Source organism: Psammomys obesus, unplaced genomic scaffold (assembly GCF_907164565.1).
Source record: "Psammomys obesus unplaced genomic scaffold, mPsaObe1.curated_primary_1811, whole genome shotgun sequence".
In the NCBI taxonomy this organism is placed as follows: domain Eukaryota; kingdom Metazoa; phylum Chordata; class Mammalia; order Rodentia; family Muridae; genus Psammomys; species Psammomys obesus.
The window spans coordinates 6,796,681-6,817,296 of NW_026596147.1; the positions used below are offsets into that span (position 1 = coordinate 6,796,681).

The 20,616-nt window shown below is 39.4% G+C and overlaps 1 protein-coding gene across 3 annotated transcripts in view; it reads right to left on the reverse strand.

Annotated features, from left to right (window-relative positions):
- Snx25 (sorting nexin 25) overlaps window positions 1-20,616 on the reverse strand; it is a 148,081-nt gene that overhangs the window by 105,835 nt on the left and 21,630 nt on the right. For 2 of the 3 annotated variants that reach the window (XR_008718584.1, XM_055593593.1), the window contains exon 1: window positions 4,914-5,170. Coding sequence is in view for 2 of the 3 variants with exons in the window: in XM_055593593.1 (XP_055449568.1) it covers window positions 4,914-5,170 (257 nt within the window). In the remaining variant the exon portion in view is untranslated. Of the gene's footprint in view, window positions 1-4,913; window positions 5,171-11,734; window positions 11,820-20,616 lie in introns of those variants that run through there. The other variant, XM_055593594.1, reaches the window with a different exon arrangement.

Genomic DNA, 20,616 nt, shown 5'->3' on the forward strand with positions numbered 1-20,616 from the left:
TCTCACTCTCAAGTATGTGCTCTGCTACACTATAATTAGAGATTGCAAAGAAAAGGGAGAACATACACGTCAGAAATAAAGATAGAAAATATGAGAATAAAGACATTTTCCTCAAACAACATGCCTGTGCTTGCTGGGCACACAAAACACAGATTGTAAGGAGACTATGAAATTAAAAATGCTATTGAATTAACAATATAAAGGCAATCAGTTTTAGACTTTTTGAATCACACTGAAACAAGACAGATGGAACAAAGAAAGAGGAAACAAAACACGCCTTAAATGTGATCTGGATTGGCTTACAGCAACAGCCGGCTGACAGGCTGGAAATAAGCACAGGCTGACAGGAAATCAGCTTCCAAAAACTGCGTAAAGTCCAGCAAAGGATGCGGTGCTTTTATTACTGCAATTTGTTATTCTGACAGTCACCAACTCAAGGGTGTGCTCCCCGGGCTACCCACATCATTTTGCAGCCCATGGAGATCTGTACACCAGTGAGGTCTACAGGACAGGCTCCCCAGGGCTGCCAGAAAGGCATATAACCATCAAACCTACACTCATCGTAGACTATGGGCTTTATATAATACTACATCAATAAAATTGTTCTGCAGAAAAATCACCCATATGAAAAATACTAGTGAGTAACTGACATTCTTTCAAATATCTGTAACTACAGAGAATTGCAGTAGAGAGTATAAAACAAATTTAAGATTCTACCAATAAGCCTAGGAAAGTTATTTGTTCAAAACATAGAAAACAGCCCCTCTGAAGTCTTTCAGAGCCAGGTTCATGCCACATAAGCACAGACATACCTTTTGGGGACAAAAATAACAAGGGCTTAACATACCTATGCATGAGATTTTTAAATATGAAACCAATTCTCTAATTAGAGCCCACAAGTATGAACATTAAGTTCCTCTAACAGTTTTCAGAATATCATTAGCTATCAGAGAGATACAAATTCAACCTACATTGAGATTCCATCTCAACCTAGCCAGAATGGCAGTCACTAGGAAAACGAGTGGCAACAAATGCAATCTAGCAAGGGAGTATATACACAGAAGGGAGTACATACACAGAAGGGAGTACTGGCAAAATGCTGGTGGGAGTGCAAACTAGTATAGTCACTAGAATGTCAGTATAGGGCTCCTCAAAAAACAAAACTCTGGGACCAGGAGATGGCTCAGCAAACAAAAGTGCTTGTCACACAAGCCTGAAGATCTAAGTCAACCCCAGAACCCGTGCAAAAAGCCAGATTCAGTGCTATGCGCATGTAATCCCAGCCACTTCGATGGCAAAATGGGAAAGAGAGACAAGAGAATCGCCCGGAACTAATTTGTAGCAGGGTGAACAAGAGACCCTGCCTCAAAAACAAATGGGAGGAAAAAAATCAAACTGCAAGGAGAGGTGTTCTCTGACCTCCACACATGTATGCACATGTGCAGACACACAGATAGATAGATACAGATAGATACAAACATACATACATAGATATATAGATAGACAGACAGACAGACAGACAGATAGACAGACTTGAAAAATAAATGAGCACCCATAGGGGTGCAGGTTTATTTCTGGGTCTTCTATCCGATTCCATTGATCCACCAGTCTGTTTCTATGCCATTACCATGCAGTTTTTACTACTGTTGCTCTATAGTACAGCTTGAGATCAGGGATGGAGATACCTCCAGAAGATCTGTTATTGTACATGATGTTTTAGCGATTCAGGGGTTTTCGTTTTTCCATATGATATTGAGAATTGTTCTTTCTGTAAAGAATTGTGTTGGTATTTTGATGAGAACTGCATTGAATCTGTAGATTGCCCTTGGCAGGATGACCATTTTTAATAGGTTAATCTTACCCCATGAGCATGGGAGATCTTTCCATCTTCTGGAATCTTCTTCAATTTCTTTCTTCAGAGACCTGAAGTTTTTTTTTTTTCTTTTCTTTTAAGTTTTTTGTTTTTTTTGTTTTGTTATGAAGTACATTTATTTATTATTTATAAAGCATTCTGCCTACACACCAGAAGAGGGTACCACCATGCAGTTGCTGAGAATTGAACTCAGGACCTTGGGAAGAACAACCAATGATCCTCTAAGCCATCTCTCCAGCCCTGAAGTTTTTTTCAAACAGGTCTTTCACATGCTTGGGTACAGTCACACCAAGGTACTCTATGTTATTTGTGGCTAACGTAAAGGGTGTTGTTTCCTAATTTCTTTCTCAGCCCTTTTGTCTTTAGTATACAGGAGAGCTACTGAATTTTATTATTTTTTTTTTCGTTTAAAAAAATGATGAAGGCATTTATCAGCTGAAGGTGTTCTCTGGTAGAATTTTTGGGGTCACTCAAGTATATTATCATATCATCTGCAAATAGTGATACTTTTGACTTCTTCCTTTCCAATGTGTATTCCCTTGCTCTCCTTTACTTTTCTTATTGCTCTAGCTAGAACTTCAAGTGCTATGTTGAAGAGATATGGAGACAGTGGACAGCCTTGCCTTGTCCCTGATTTCAGTGGGATTGATTTAAGTTTCTCTCTATTTAGTTTGATTGGCTATATGCTTGCTGTATATTGCTTTTACTATGTTTAGGTATGTGCCTTGTATCCCTGATCTCTCCAAAACTTTAAACATGAATGGGTGTTGGATTTTGTCAAATGCTTTTTCGGGATCTAAGGAGATGATCATGTGGTTTTTTTCTTCTGTTTGTTTATGTGGTAGATTACACTGATTTTTGACAAAGAAGCCAAAACAATACAATGGAATAAAAGCATATTCAGCAAATGGTGCTGGTCTAATTGGTTATCTACATGTAGAAAAATGAAAATAGATCCATACTTATCACCCTGCACAAAACTAAAGTCTAAGTGGCTCAACGACCTCAACATAAAACCAGACACACTAAATCGGCAAGAAGAAAAAGTGGGAAAGAGTCTGGAACTCATTGGCACAGGAGACAACTTCCTGAACAGAACAACAACAGCACAGGCTCTAAGAGCAACAATCAATAAATGGGACCTCATGAAACTGAAAAGCTTCTGTAAAGCAAAAGACACTGTCATCAGAACAAAACGTCAGCCTACAGATTGGGAAAGGATTTTCACCAACTCTCTATCTGACAGAGGGCTGATAACAAGAATACATAAAGAACTTAAGAAGTGAAACACCAACAAATCAAGTAAGCCCATTAAAAAATGAGGTATAGAGCCAAACAGAATTCTCAATAGAGAACTATCGAATGGCAAAGAAACACTTAAGGAAATGGTCAAAGTACTTAGTCATCAGGGAAATGCAAATCAAAACAACCCTGAGAGTTCACTTTACTCCCATCAGAGTGGCCAAGATCAAAAATTCAAGTGACAACACATGCCGGAAAGGATGTGGAGAAAGGGGAACCCTCCTCCATTGCTGGTAGGAATGTAAACTTGTACTAACACTTTGGAAATCAATCTGGTTCTTTCTCAGACAATTAGGAATAGTGCTACCTCAAGATCCAGTTATACCACTCCTAGGCATATATCCAAATTATGCTCAACTATACAACAAAGACATTAGCTCAACCATGTTTGTAGCAGCTCTATTTGTAATAGCCAGAAGCTATAAACAACCTAGATGCCCCTCAACAGAAGAATGGATACAGAAATTGTGGTACATTTACACAGTGGAATGCTACTCAGCAATCAAAACCAAGGAAATCATGAAATTTGCAGGCAAATGGTAGGAACTAGAAAAGATCATCTTGAGTGAGTTAACCTGGAAGCAGAAAGACACATATGGTATATACTCACTCATAAGTGGATATCAGCCATATAATATAGGATAAACATACTAAAATCTATACTCCTAAAGAAGCTAAACAAGGAAGACCCTAGGGAAGATGCTCAATCCTCATTCAGAAGGGCAAATGCAATAAACATTGGAAGCAGTAGAAGACAGGGAACAGAACAGGAGCCTATCACAGTTGGCCTCTGAAAGACTCTGTTGATGGAGGGTTTGAAGCAGAGGCTGATACTCATAGCCAAACTTTGTACAGAGTGCAGGGAATCTTATGAAAGAAGGGGAGATAAAAGACCTGGAGGGGACTGGAGCTCCAAAAGGAGACCAACACAGCCAATAAAACTGATAGCCTGCAGAGACTGATTCCCCAACCAAGGACAATGCATGGCGAGAACCTAAAACCCCAGGTCAGATGTAGTCCACAGACTCAGTCTCCAAGTGAGTTCCCTAATAAGGGGAGCAGGGGCTTTCTCTGGCACAAAATCAGTGACAGGCTCCTCTGGGGGGAGCAGCCTTGCCAGGCCACAAAGGAAAATGATGCAGCCAGTGCTTATGACACCTGATAGGCTAGGGTCAAACCGAAGGGGAGGAGGTCCTCCCTATCAATGGACTAGGGGAGGGGCATAGGGGAAGAAGAGGGAGGAAAGGTGGGCTTGGGAGGAGATGAGGGAGGGGGCCACAGCCAGGATACAAATTGAATAAATTGTAATAAATGATAATAATTTTTAAAAAATAAAGGAGTAAATACATAAATCTCTAAAAAAAAAAAAAAAAAAAAAAAAACACCCAACCACTAAAATTAGAACTACGATAGGACCCAACTATATACCACTTGTATCTCTACTCAACTGACTACAAGTCAAATATAACAAATGCTTGCACAACACTGAAAATAGCTAAGTTGCACATCCTCGTTCACTGCAGCTCAATTCACAATAGCTAAAAGACAAAATCGACCAGCCAGGAGTGGTGGCGCACACCTGTATTCCCTGCACCCTGGGAGGCAGAGGCAGGAGGATCTACTCTCCGAGTACAGTGTGAGCAGGCAGATTATTTTAAGCTATTACCTGTTTTGCCCCCTCAACAGGAGGAATATTTCGATGAGAAAAGGAAGAGGTTTCCTGATGTTACACACTCACCTGGCATTGGCAGCTTTCAAGTCACAGAAGTGAGTGAGCAAAGCCTTTACAATATCATTACAGACGACTTTAACCACATCCACGTGACTCAGCCTGTGGCGAATCTGCTTGGCAATTTCCCAAAAGTCATCCAAGAGCAGATAGTAGAGCTGTCCTTCATCTCTGCTGAGGTGCCCGTACCAGGAGAGAATATAGTCTCTATAACTGTAGTCGAACACTATGAGGAATAAGCAAAGCTGGGTCAAAGTTGCAAACATCCAGGTTTAACATATTGTTTAACATATAATGAGCAGAAAATAGAACAAGGGAAAGGAAATCTTTTAAGCTAAAAGACCCTCATCTAACTGGAGTGTCTGGGTCTTATATGGTCTAATTTCAAATATTTTATCTTGATGCCAACCTACTTAAATACATATAATACAGCAAATCTTTTCAATCATTGCTTGGGCTGTAAGACCCCAAAGCTCACATGAGCAAAGAAAAGACACTTCTGTCAAGTTTATTCCACCTTAAGTTACTGCAACTAACAGTAGAAACTGTTCATGTTCCACTTACCTATAATACCCTTTAGTGTTAAACCATGGTAAAGGAGCATGATGCTTTACATTACAGAATAGATTCAGCTATTTTGTCTCCTAAGATGCCAACTAATACAAGAACAGTCCCACAACCCAACCTTGTACATAAATAGGCACGTGTGGCCAGTTACCTTCACTGGGCAGTGCCATATGGTAGAAATACAAAATCTGCATATGTGCTTTTATCTTTTTCTGCTAGCCATCAGAGTAGAGTAGAGTAGAGTAGAGTAGAGTAGGGTAGAGTAGGGTAGGATAGGGTAGGGTAGAGTAGAATAGAGTAGAGTAGGGTAGGGTAGAGTACAGTAGAGTAGGGTAGAGTAGGGTAGGGTAGAGTGGAGTAGAGTAGAGTAAAGTAGGGTAGGGTAGGGTAGGGTAGGATAGGATAGGATAGGGTAGAGTAGAGTAGGGCAGGGTAGGGTAGGGTAGGGTGGAGTGGAGTGGAGTGGAGTAGAGTAGAGTAGGGTAGGGTAGGGTAGGGTAGGGTAGGGTAGGGTAGAGTAGGGTAGGGTAGGGTAGAACAGAATACATTATTTCAGGAAGAAGGACTTCTGAAAAACAACTGACGGCTGCCATAGATGATGAAACCTCCAAGTTTAGCCACATAACCCTGCTCCAGCTAAGCACACCACGCTTATGAATATTTTTGGAATAATTTATTTCTCAATGCTTTTCTTCTCCTTTTTCAGACACTACTCATAGCCTGGTAGGGTGGTGCACACCTTTAATCCCAGCCCTCGAGAAACAGAACTAGGCAGACTTCTGAGAGTTATAGGACAGCCTGGTCTACACTGCAAGTTCTATCCCTACTGCTATATAGTAAGACTTTTTCTCAACAGACAGAAAAGACATACACAGAGACAGACAACTACACAGACAGACAAAAACTCACATACAGAACATCAAGAATTTTGTTGACATTTATTTATACATGCCAAAGTTTAAGTAAAATCTCAAGGTGGTTCCAATGGCTTCAACGGTACCTTATAGCTGAGAACAATTATCTTCCAAAGAGAGGAAGAAAGGGAAAAAAAAAAAAGATGCTACAACAATCTTTAAAGATTCATTAAACATTATTTTATAAATTCTGATATGCAAGGTGGAATGAACAGCCACATCAGTAACAATCAAACATGGAAGAAAAGCCATCAATCAAACGAGCTCTTAAGATTCTCAATCATTTTTATGTTAACATCCAGATATTTGATCAGATGGCCATTGAGTTTCCTAGCTTTGCAGAGTAGCTGTATCTCATCTTGAACTGGGGGATTGCACTAAGAAGACAGAGACAGTTTCTGGTCCAGTTGTAAGGCTTTAAATCTAAAACTGGAACAAGACAACTCTATAACCTTATTCATTTGTAACAAACAGAACATGGTTCCTACACAGCAACTGAGCATCATGTCAGGAAACTGAGGCTAAAGGAGTAACATAACTTGTAGGCAGCATGTAGGACCTCCTGTCTTACTCTGCACACTGTAGTCCCCCATATACATAAGCAGAAGAAGACAAGTGATAAGAGTGGCAGACAGGAGAAACCAGAAATAGTGCCCTTGTCCAGTGCTCAGCCAGCTTCTTTAAATCATATTCATATAGAGAAATAAGTCACAGACACCACTTCGTAAAATGCTCCAGAAAGCACAACAGGAGGACAGCACAAACATCCTAGGGAAGAGGTCCTGTTCGACTCAACATGAAGAGGAACTCAATAAAAGTCACATCACTGTCCAATGGCTTTCCCACCATCTAATGGACAAAGATGACAAAAACCTAAATGACCTCCAAAGGACCTCGTCTGCAAGTCCAAGTAACAGATCAGGACAAGAGTCCCTTTCTGAAAACACTGTTTGATTGGTCCCTTGCTTTTGTATTAAACCAAGTCTTCATACCACAGAAATTTATAGTAATAAACCTGAGGCCTAAGCATATGCTAAATATGCTAGTTAAGGACAATTATAAGAGATTTAATACCTTTATGGTAAGATCTGCCTAGTGTGCTGTCCTAGCAACCACTGTACTGCTGTGGAGAGACCACCGCCAAGGGAACTCTTAGAAAAGAGAACATTTAATTGGGGGCTGGCTTACCGTTTCAGAGGTTCAGCCCATTATCATCATGGTGGGGAATGTGGCAGCATGCTTGGCCTGGAGCAGTAGCTGAGATATACATACTGATCCTCGGGCCAAGAGAGAGACCCTGGGCTTGGCATGAGCTTTTGGAACCTCAAAGCGCAGCCCAAGTGACACACTTTCTCAAAGAAGACCACAGCTCCTAAACCTTTCAAACAGTTTCATTTCCTGGTAAAGAAGCATTCAAATCTATGAACCTATGGGGGCCATTCTTATTCAACCTACCACACACGCTAAAAGGTTTAAATGAAAGGTGCACCATCTACATTCTGTCCTACTACATTTCTCAACTACACTGCATATGCTATTTAATACAACTCTGAAATATTCCTATGGTAATACAATTTGTTTAGGAATTTATAAAAATCAATACTGGAAGAAATTTGTATTCAGCCATAAACTTTTTTTACCATAGATAGATCTTCCACTAATAACTAATCAATGTCTTTCTTAAGTATCATAGCTGCATATGTAACCTGAATATATAAAGCAAAAAAAGAGCCATACTTCTAAATATATGTATTGCACAGCAATACAGACCCACCCAAATACAAAAATGAACAAAAAGTTGTGTTGTGTTGTGTGTGTGTATGTGTATGTGTATGTGTATATATATTTGTGTGGCACATGTATGTGGAAGACAGAGGTCAAGGTCAAGTGCCTTCCTTACTTGTTCTCCACTTTATTTTTTAAGACAGGGTACCTACTGACCCGGCGCTTACTGATTCAGCTAGACTGACTGGCCAGTGAGCTACAGAGATCCACCTGTCTCTACTTCCCCAACACTGGATTAGAGATGAATGCCATTGAGACTGGCTTTACCTGGATGCTAGGTCCTTAGGCCTGCATGGTGAGCACTTTACCAACTGAATGATCTCTCAGCCCACTCAGCAAGATATTTTTAAAGATAACTCAATGATGAATCAATTCCAGAACATGAATTCCCTCCTGTGAAGCAGGCCTCAAATCCAATCAGAGAGCAGTTGGTTGCCTCAATAAAAATCAGGCCTCTGACTGCACTGGTCAACCAGTTAACTTCTAGTGTATGTAGTATAATTCTTATTGTTCCCTCTCTAACACCTAACTACATTGTTTTTCGCTACTTTTTATTCTTATAAAAGTATATAAAAACTTTAGATAACTCTTCATCTACATTGAACTACAACATACTCTTTAGCAGCAAACACGTTTATATGCTTACCACACATATATTTATAATTTACTGTACTCTATGATTACATTACTTTAAACGATATATCCCAAAGACAATAAAGTAAATATAAATATAAAATGGCACAATATTATCTAGTTAAAATAACTTGAGAAGACAACCTTAAAATATTTTCTAGGTGGCTCACATCAACTAAATTTAAATAAATGCAGCCCTAACAAACATACTGTCACTTAAGCTTTTTACTATGGATGTTTCTAAATGCTTGCATAATCTCTTAGTTTTCTCAACACACATTTCTAGATTCCCATAAATTTAAGTGGCCACATTTTTAAGAAAGTGATTCTAGTTTTGGCCTGTTTGTTATTGTTGTTATCAACTTCTGCCAAATGTGTAGACTGCACTCCTCAATTTACTGCTATACCAGCCAACAGCTCTTATTTTAGTAGAGGATATGATGTTCAATTTCCTGTAAATGATCTTATGTAAAACAAGGGACTTTTGAGCCTTAAAAAGTTGGTTAACAATGCTGCATAACAGAAGCTGAGCTACAAAAAAGAACAATGCAAAAGAAGTCAACTTCAGTGCAGCTTAGAGACAACTACCAGTAGGAGAAAGGCTGGATTTACTTAGTGCACACTGTACATTTGAACTGAAATATCACACCAAATCCCCTTACTACATGTAAGTGATACATTAAAAAAATCAAGTTTAAAAAAGAGAGCAAGCCACCAACTGTGCTTCAAAAAAATCACCAAATAATAAACCTAAGCTCTTACCCAAAGGCTTTTGTGACACTTTCCTTTCTAGAGAAACCACCACACAGAAACTAACCCAAGGGCAATGTGTCATCTTTCTACCAAGTAGGACTCAGGCTTTCCTAATACTCCACACAAATACTCCTGAAACATACCAGCCCACACAAGAGAAAAAGATCATCTTTAAAGAAATGCAAACAAATTTTTAAGTCTTCCAAAATTCAAACAGCACCATATTTTTAATATTCACAGTGGCGCCAAATGGAAGCAACTCAAGTGTCCATCAATGGATGAACATATAAAATGTGGCATGTAAATACAATGAAATATTAATCAGCTTTCAAAAGGAAACCATTAAAACAGCACATACAATTAAAGGTTTTTAATGGTTTTAAACCTTTATTTTATTTTACATGCATGAGTGGGTTTTTGTTTTGGTTTGGTTTTGGTTGTTTTCACATGTAGGTATGTATACCAGCTGCATGTGTGGTGCCCTCAGAGGCCAGAAGAGAGTGTAAGATCTTCTGGAACTAGTTACACAGATGGTTGTGAGCCACTGTATGAGTGCTGGAAACCAAATCCAAGTCTTCTGCAAGAGAGCTCTTGACCACTTAGTCACCTCTCCAGCAACTCCAGGGATGACTGAATAACTTTTATAAAACTAACCTTCCTACAGGAAATAAACAGGAATTCTGGTGCACACGCACGGGGTGGATCGTAAGGCAATGCAGTAAAATCAATACTTGGTGCAGGAACTTGAGAGCCAGCTCAGTGTTTGAGAGTACATGTTGGCCCTGCACAGAGCCCAGGCTCAGCTCCCAGCACCCTCATCAGGAGGCTCATAACAGCTGTAACTCCAGTCCCAGGAGTTGGAATGCCCTCTTCTGGTCTCCATGGACACCAGATACACATGTGGTAAACAGGAATGCATGCAGGATTTCACACACAAGCACATAAAATAAAAATAAGTATTTTTTAACTGGTTGGTACAGAGCCATCAAGATGGTTCAGTGATTAAAAGCATTTGCTGTGCAAGTCAGACAACCTAAATTCAATATCCAGGAACCACAGTAGAAGAAAATAATTGACTCCCAAAGTTGTCCTCTGACCTCCACATGCATGGCATGGCACATGTGCAGCTGGCCTTACACATCACACATGCACACACATGAACAAAAGTAAAATTCTTTCTAAAGTTTTGTTTATGTAGCCTTGACTGGCCTGAAACTATGTAGATTTGCACCCCAAATGCTCAAACTAAAGGCAAGCCCCACCATGGCCAGCAAAACCATGAGGTTATGATTAATAAAAGTAAAATCTTAAATCCAGAAAATTTCAGAAAAGTCATTTATATTATTCATTAATAGAAACATTACTAATAGTAAATGACAGTCTAAAAATTCTAAAATTTTAAAATTTCAACATTCTAAAATTGAATTCTAAAATTCAAAATTTCAAACTATTCCTCTGCTTCCATAATAATTGTCTTCAAATTTAAACATGGTGATTTTTGTAAACTATGTCAAGTGAAAGTACTTATTTGTGTATTATTTCTTCAGTCATCGCTTAGCTACGTAACACATGTAGTTACTTCAAAAATTCAGACCTTTTCCCTGAATAATTGAAGTCAATGTTTCAAAATCTGATTTTAATAATCTTTTAAAACCTTAATTTGATCTTCAAAATACATTGTATGCTTAAACATTAATATTTAGACACTTGCTCCAGGAATGTATGTTCAGGAATAAAATCATAGTGTCCTTTGCAAATGTTCCTCAGCCCTCTCCATGCAAACTTCATTTGCATGTTCTCCACTCTTTTGAGGCTTCCACTTACTCTGAGTTTATACTTAAACTGATTTGTCCGTAAGTGCATCCTCTACTAACCTCTAACACACATCCTCCAGGTAGTGTCTAGAATGAAAAGTTTTCTGAAACCTATTTTGGGGAATGGAGAGCAGATCCACACTTCGTATCATAGATAAATCTCTCCTGGACTGTTTAGCTTCATGGGAATCTGGAAATTTCTACTCTATAAATGTTCAAACCATTTCCATCTGTCCAAAACACAAATGTACCAAGCTTCAAACAGAAGCTCATAAAAAATTCCCACTGCTGTAGGAAGGACTGTAAACTAGAGGTTACAGTGACTGCTTTACGTAATAATTCCACAAGCCCAGCCCATCCTCACCATCTTTCAGAGCTCGATCCATATTATGTGAAATTACCACTCTCCTGCCCTGAGCTGTCTCCTGTGGATTTCCATGTACAGGGCTCTGAAACGAGAAAGAAAAAGCAGAGATCACTGAAGGAATAAACTGTATATAAACATAAAACAAAGACGAAGATGAGATTATACTCTTCCTCTAGAAAAGTAAACAGATGCTCAAGGCTAATTCAGAAATGTTTAGGAAGAGGGTAATTAATATAATACTGGAATAGTAGGAAAGTACAAAACTAGATTAACTACCTAAGTTACAAACATAACAAAAAATGTAGTCAACGAAGGAAAAGATAACACTGTTTGTGTCCATTAGGGTTTCTATTGCTATGATAAACACCATGAGCACAGTCAGCTTGATGAGGAAAGTTATTTCACAACTCTCAGGTCATTCTCCACCACTGAGGAAGTCTGGGCATGAGCTCAATACAGGAATCTCTAGACAGAATCTGATGCAGAGGCCATGGAGGAACACAGTGTACTGGCTTGCTCCTGACCCTTCTTTCTTATACAACTCAGGACCACCTGACCATGGCAGTACCACCCACAGTGGGCTGGACCCTCCCACTTCAATCATTAATCAAGAAAATGTTCTATGGACTTGCTTAACAGACGATACACTGCAGGCATTTTCTGAATAAAGGTTCCCTCTTCCCAGATTACCCTAGCCTGTGTCGAAATGACGTAAAAACTAGCCAGCACAGTATTCAATCAATGATACTGGAACAGTTTTACATTCATAGGTGGGAGAGGTGACAGTCATAGTTTATTTATAACTTCAAACTGATTGGCGAGCTAAATGTTTCCTTAAACTAAAAAACTACTTAGAAAATATGGAATCAAAAGTTTATAATCATGTGATAGCAAAGACCTCTCTACAATAAGGCACAAAATCCAAAAGTTATTCAGGAAAACAAAAACCAAATAAAGCATAACTTAAAAATAGAAAATTACTGTTCGACAAAAGATGGAGTGAGCAAAATATAGGTGATAGACTAGGAGAGTATCTCAACACGTGTAACAAAAGACTATTCATACATGTATATTTATACCTCTGTCCTCCAGCCATCCTACTATATGGTCCTTTCATTAGGAAAATGCACATCAAAGCAATAATATACCTCAGACTGCAAAGTTCAGAAATACTCCTGTTGGCTAATATACAACCAAATGTTTGTTTTCATACATTGTTAGAAGGGTGTGTATTTCTCCGTGCTTTGAAAAAGAAAACTGTATTACCAATATTAAAATTTAAAATGAACTATCTTTCGATTCAGCAATTCCATTCCTACGGAGGAGTGATGGCTGGCGTGACCGCCACACTCATCCAACAAACGCAGCTGCAGATAATCAACAGGCTCAACTAGGAGTGGAAAGCGCCCGGGCCTTAACTAGGTCTCCTGCTGCCTTTGGGTAGAGGGCCAAGAATGTCATCCTGTCATCCTCTAGAGAAAGCCAAAGCCAAACCCTTATGATTTCTTACTTTCTAATACATGCAACTGAAAGCAGTTTAACAATGATGATGATTAGGAAGAGGAAGAGGAGGAGAAGATATACATATGTCTGTGTATGTGTATATTACACCATGAAAGAACTTTATGCTACAAAGTCAACACATAGCATTTAGTACCTTCTCAAGGCATTAGAAAAATTGTGCTTATATAGAGACAAATTATTTGATATGTGAAAGATAAAAATGCACTCTTGACCATTTAAAACTACTTTCTAGTAACTATCATATTACAAGGTCAGATTTTACTCTAATTTCCTTTTTTTTAATTTCTCAATTACAGGTACAGTATTTTTGGTAACCAACAGTGGTCAGGTGATGGAACTAAAGCCAAGGACTAGAGAAATGGCTCAGGTGTTGCTGCTCCTTTGGAGGACCCAGAATGGATTCCAACACCCACATGGAAGTTCATCACTGACTGTAAGTCCAGTGTTAGGAGCTCCAGCACCCTCTTTTGTCCTCAGTCGGCACCAGGCATGCATATGGTACAGAGAAATACACATAGGCAAAATACTCATATGCACAAAATAAAATAATAAGTTTTTTTAAATAGTTAATTTTTTTAAAGCCAAGCACTTAATTGAGAAACCTCCTGAGGTCCTACCAACTCCAACAGCACCCACTGTGTTTCTTCCCCAGCTCTCGGACACAGTTTCCATTTTAAGAACCAAACTCAGGAAAATCTCAGCTAAATGCTTGCCTTTGTTTTTCTCATCTGACCACTGTTGGTCACCAAATGTACTGAATCTGTGATTGGGAAACCACAGTTAAGGACTGGGGGAGCAAGGACAGTGGGCTCAAGACATGACGTGGTCCCAACTCTGTGCCCAGCATGGCTGGGACGAGGTACCACTTTCAGCAGGCATGACAGAACCAAGTGGAAGGAGGTTAGATAAACTCTTCTTACTTTTGTCTCCCTCACTAAGGATCTGCTATCTTGTTTTGGTTTTCATTGCTGAGTATATGTTTGTGGTTTTGTTGTCTTATGGGGAGAAGTTGTTTTGAGACAGGGTCTCACTGTGTAGCCCAGGCTGACCTCAAACACTTGTTTCATTCTCTCCTTTGAAAAACAAACTCCACAGGCTAATCTACCCAAAGACTTGTTCTTGACAACTGTTAACTTCTATCCTGCTGGGACACACCTGTTCCTCAGAGAACACTTTCCTACAATGCTGGTTTAGAGAAAGATAAAAGGCAGACACTCACTCCTGCTGTCACAAAGGATTCTGGTAAAGCCTACAGTATCTAGTCTGGATATGGTGTCCATATGGAATCTGACCACTCCACTTCTGCTTTGGTATTTTAGTACACATATCACAATATTCATTCATAAACACGTTTCGTGGACCAGATGACTATTACTAAAAAATCATATGATTATTTTTTATTTAATGAAAATAAATAAAGCCTATCTTCATGTTAAGATTTAAACCTGCCTCAAACTAACCGAGGTCACTTTTAAGTACACACAGAATTCTCTAGTGGGAAAAATTAGAATATCTCAATACATAATTGCACATTTAAAAATGTTTCCCAAAGGCAGGCCAAACCCTGAAAACTTTTCTCATTAGAAAACCAGATCTTCAGAATGTGTAACCAGATATTCAGAATCAAGAACAGACAGCATAGCAATAAACACTTCCCTGAATACATAAAAACAGAAACAGCGTTTCAGTCCACAGCCATGATACATGTCCACTGTCTATGTGCCAAAACCAGAGATGCCCTCTAAAGAGAAAACAGCCAGAGAACCCTTGCAGAGAAACTTGGGTGTTCTGACACTACTAGCTACTAGACACCTAAGAGCGGTCGAACTCCAGCCTATACAAGATGGCAATGCTGTCTGGGTAGCTTCCAAGCCAATCATGACTTAAGTTCTCTCATGCCCATCACCAGCTATATCTAGTAAACAAACGTCTCTCCTCTTTACTGTGCACATATATAGTCAAGAGTTTTGCAATGTGCTCCAATTTATGTTAAAAAGAAAAACAGCCAGGAATGGAGACACATGAGTAGGATCTCTGTGGATGCAAAAGGCTGCTGATCCAATAGTTATCCTTGGCTGTGTTGCTACTTTACCGTTAGCCTGAGCTACATAGGCCACAGACATGCAGAAGATAAGGGAAAAGAAGAAAAAGGGAGGGAGGGGGAGACGGAAGATAAGGTTTCACAACATTCATTTCTGTGAAGCTACGTAGTGGTAATCTATCTCACAAAAAAGAAATACATCTCTGTATTACCCACGCAAGTGTCACAAGTCCTGCCTGTCCAAAAATTCTGACCATCTTCTGGGATCCCACGAGTTTCTTACTTTTCTCAAAACCTTGCCTCTTTCACATTCTGCCTTGGCCTCAAAAATAATATATTCAAAACCCAAGAAAGGAAGAAGCCATGTATATCTTTCCTTGGCAGGAACGAAAGGAGTAGAAAACTTGAAAGGCTGTCTCATTAGATGAAGACTAGCAAAGATGGGAATGTATGCAAGGACACTGTTCCCACTGTGTGTAAGGAGACATGTCAGAGCCAGTGAAGCAAGAAGGGCAAGGGAACATGACTCCATAGCCAGACAGTCCTGTCTCTGCTCTCACTCACTAATGCCAATCCCTCGACCCAGACACTTCCTGTTAGGCTCTTTTTAAGGGTCTCATTGTGTTCCTTAGTTTTAATAATTGGTATTGGGGTTACAAACACAGGAGAGCACAGCATTGGCCAGGAAAGTACTATACATAGCAAAAGGGGTTATGATTGCCATTGTGCTAGATGTATTGATTTTATTTCAACAATAAAGGGAAGTTAATAACTTTTAGATACCTCCATCTAATTCAATATTACTCCAAACACTATGAACTTACACTGCACCAAACTGTGAGCCAGGTTCAATCCATGGAAATCATGTCTATAACTGTAGGTTCACACAAAGCTCTTGATAAAATGCCTCACATGAAACAGCACAGTTTAGCTATGATCACTAACACAACACAGAATGCTGCCAATTTTCAAGAAAACTGGCCAGTGCCAAGCATCATGACATACTTTAATCTCAGACTTTTTGAGGCAGAGGCAGATAAATCTCTGTGAGTTCAAGAATAGCCTGGTCTTCATGGCAAGTTCAAGGCTAGCCAGAGAGACCTATCTCAAGAATAGGGGTTGAGGGGAGGAAAGAGAAGAGAGGGAGCGATGGGTCGTTTGCCTGGATTGCTAGCAGACAGACTCAAAAGGACTACAACTGTACAAATGACAGCAGCAAGAACAAAAAGTAGAAAGCTGGATCACCAGAATGAGCCAATGGATGTGTCACTCTTAAGCTATTTTTTGCCTTTGTGGTTACACTTTACAGAGAGGAAAGAAAGTACACATTTCCTGAAGCTGTACTAGGGTTTCTGTTCCTTTACCAGTCCTATTGATGAAGCTTGAAAGCTAAGTCTGTTTTAACAAAGGCCAGTTTAGCTAAAGCTGGACTAAGCTTTGCTATGCTTCACTGTGAGCTTTGTTTTCCATGGCATATAAGAAAACTGTAAGACAAGTGATTATCATCCTTTTGGGAGTTTTGTCTGGATAGAAAGCAGTGGTGTTTTTAAAATCTCCTTCCCTTTTTTATGTCTTAAGATTTATTGTTTGAAAAAAAATTAAAAAATAAAAAAATTTAAAAAAAGATTTATTGTTTGTGTGTCTCCTGAGACAGGGTCTCACCGTGTAGTGCTAGCTGGCGTTGAACTCAGGGATCCACCTGCCTCTAAAAGTTATTTTTTTAACTGATAACTTAAGAGCATAAAAGATGTTCACAGCAAGGTTCTATGTGAGTAACTGGAAATATCCTCTACAGCATGTCTACAAACTAAAACACATATCTTCAAAGCGGAGGTGCTCTTTGCAGGAGCTTCCAGACTTGAACATCCCTTTCCTGCTTTCTGATTTAACTGTCACAAGCAGATATCTCTAGAAATGTTTCTTGGTTACTAATCTAAGAAAAAAGTATTACCACAAAGGCAAAAATCTCCTTTAAACTATTCAATACAGATAGATTTTAAGGTAAGCTAATAATCCTTGGGAATGTTTTTCAGTGTATTTGAAAGAATCAGACGGACATGGAAGAGGTGTAGTGAGTGTGGGGCCTACCTGCTCCTTTAGCGTAACTGTAGTCATTTTTCTTGCAGGCCCACCAACATCTCAGCTTGTTGCTGACATAGAAGCATCTCTGTACAAGGGCAGGTTGGCCAAAAAATCTATTCATGTTCAGCATACTCTATAACCTTATTGTTCCTGGAAATCCCCCAACTATAAACACAGCTGAACACTGCTGGTCCTAACCACCAGCCCCACATAGGACCAACTACATTAAAGGTCAGCTAGAACTGCTGTCTAGTTAGCAAAAATAACGAGTCAGAATTGACAACCGGTAAACCCCATCATCACCATATGAGCTAATTGCAGTTTTGCCTTTAGAATCTGACTCTAAAAAGCATTCAAGGTTGTAGTTCCACATCCTGATTATGGACTGCATCCCTGATGGCAATCAGTCTTGGGGTGTGCGTTCAATAAACCATCAATATCTGACTGGGATCAGTGTCTGAGTGGTTTGTGTGGCTTTCTCTAGACCCAAACAGTGAGAATTTTTGGTTTCTTTAAAAACACAGAAATGCAAGAGGAGCAGACGGCTGGAAATAATCAAACTCAGGGCTGAAATCAATCAATTAGAAACAAGTAAAACTATTCAAAGAATCAATGAAACAAAAAGCTGGTTCTTTGAGAAAATCAACAAGATAGACAAACCCTTAGCCAAACTAACTAAAAAGCAGAGAGAATCTATCCAAATCAACAAAATCAGAGATGAAAAGGGTAACATAACTACAGATACTGAGGAAATTCAAACAATCATTGGGTCATACTACAAAAGCCTATATGCCACAAAATTTGAAAACCTAAATGAAATGGACAATTTTCTTTATAGATTCCATCTTCCAACATTAAGTCAAGATCAGTAGAAAGACTGAACAGCCCTATATCCCCCAAGGAAATTAAATCAGTCATTCACAGTCTCCCCTCCAAAAAAAGCCCTAGGCCAGATGGTTTCAGCGTGGAATTCTACCAGACCTTCAAAGAAGTGTTCACACCAATTCTCCTCAAACTATTCCACAAAATAGAAACAGAAGGTACATTACCAAACTCATTCTATGAAGCAACAGTCACCCTGATACCTAAACCACACAAAGACCCAACAAAAATAGAGAACCTCAGACCTATCTCTCTTATGAATATTGACGCAAAAATACTCAATAAAATACTTGCAAACTGAATCCAAGAACACATCAAAGATATCATCCACCGGATCAATGGAACCGCATAGAAGACCCAGAAATAAACCCACACACCTATGAATACTCAATATTTGACAAAGAAGCCAAAACCATTCAATGGAAAAAAGACAGCATCTTCAACAAATGGTGCTGGTCCAATTGGATGTCCACATGCAGAAAAATGAAAATAGATCTATATTTATCACCCTGCACAAAACTAAAGTCCAAGTGGATCAAAGACCTCAACATAAAACCAGATACTCTAAATCTGTTAGAAGAAAAAGTGGGGAACAGCCTAGAACTCATTGGCACAGGAGACAACTTCCTGAACAGAACACCAACAGCACAGGCTCTAAGAGCAACAATCAATAAATGGGACCTCATGAAACTGAAAAGCTTCTGTAAAGCAAAGGACACTGTCATCAAAACAAAACGCCTGCCTACAGATTGGGAAAGAATCTTCACTAACCCTTTATCTGACAGAGGACTAATATCGAGTATATACAAAGAACTAAAGAAGCTGAAAAGTAGCAAACCAAGTAATCCAATTAAAAAATGGGGAACAGAGCTAAACAGAGAATTCTCGACAGAGGAGTATCGAATGGCAGAGAAACACTTAAAGAAATGCTCATCTTCATTAGCCATCAGGGAAATGCAAATCAAAACGACCCTGAGATATCACCTTACACCCATCAGAATGGCCAAAATGAAAAACTCAAGGGACAACACATGCTGGAGAGGTTGTGGAGAAAGGGGAACCCTCCTCCACTGCTGGTGGGAATGTAAACTGGTCCAACCACTCTGGAAATCTATCTGGCGCTTTCTAAGACAATTAGGAATAGTGCTTCCTCAAGACCCAGCTATACCACTGCTAGGTATATACCCAAAGTTTGCTCAAGTACACAAAAGGGATATTTGCTCAACCATGTTTATAGCAGCTTTATTTGTAATAGCCAGAACCTGGAAACAACCCAGATGTTCATCAACAGAGGAATGGGTACAGAAATTGTGGTATTTTTACACAATGGAATACTACTCAGCAATCAAAAAGGAGGAAATCATGAAATTTGCAGGCAAATGGTGGGATCTAGAAAAGATCATCCTGAGTGAAATATCCCAGAAGGAGAAAGACAAACACGGTATATACTCACTTATATAGACCTATAAGATATGATAAACATAATGAAATCTATACACTAAAAAAGATAATCAAGAGAGCGGACATGGGGTAAGATTATCAATCCTCGTTTTGAAAGACAGATGGGATGCGCATTGAACATTGACAGGAGTCTACTGAGCCCATTTGAAAGACTCTAACTAGCAGTGTTTTCAAAGCAAAGACTCATGACCAAACCTTTGGCAGAGTACAGGGAATCATAAGAAAGAAGGGGAGTTAGTCTGATGAGGAAAGGATAGGAGCTCCACAAGGACCAAATATATCTGGGCACAGGGTCTTTTCGGAGACTGACATGCAACCAAGGACCATGTATGAATGTAACCTAGAACCTCTGCTCAGATGTAGCCTGTGGTAGCTCAGTAACCAATTGGTTTCCCATAGTGAGGGGAACAAGGACCATTTCTAACAGGAACTCAATGACTGGTTCTTTGGCCTCCCCATCCCCCAAGGGAGGAGCAGTCCTGTTAGGCCACAGAGGAGAGCTTTGCAGCCAGTCCTGAAGATACCTGATAAAAGAGGATCAGATGAATGGGGAGGAGGTCCCCCCTATCAGTGGACTTGGCAAGGGGCACGGTGGAGATGAGGGAGGGACTGGGAGGGAATGAGGGATCGGGACACGGCTGGGATACAGAGTTAATAAAATGTAACTGATAAGAAAAAAATAAAATTAAAAAAAAATGAAAATAAAAAAAATAAATAAAAACACAGAAATGTTACGGAAACATGGTTTTGTTTCAATCCCAGGTGTGTGATATAGGGCTGCTTCAGACTGACCACAGCAGCTATGATTTGCCTCGTGATCTAGCAGGGGCATGACTTCGCCAGCTGAGGATAGTTTTACAGTTAAAATTCTGGGGACTCTTTAGAGGAT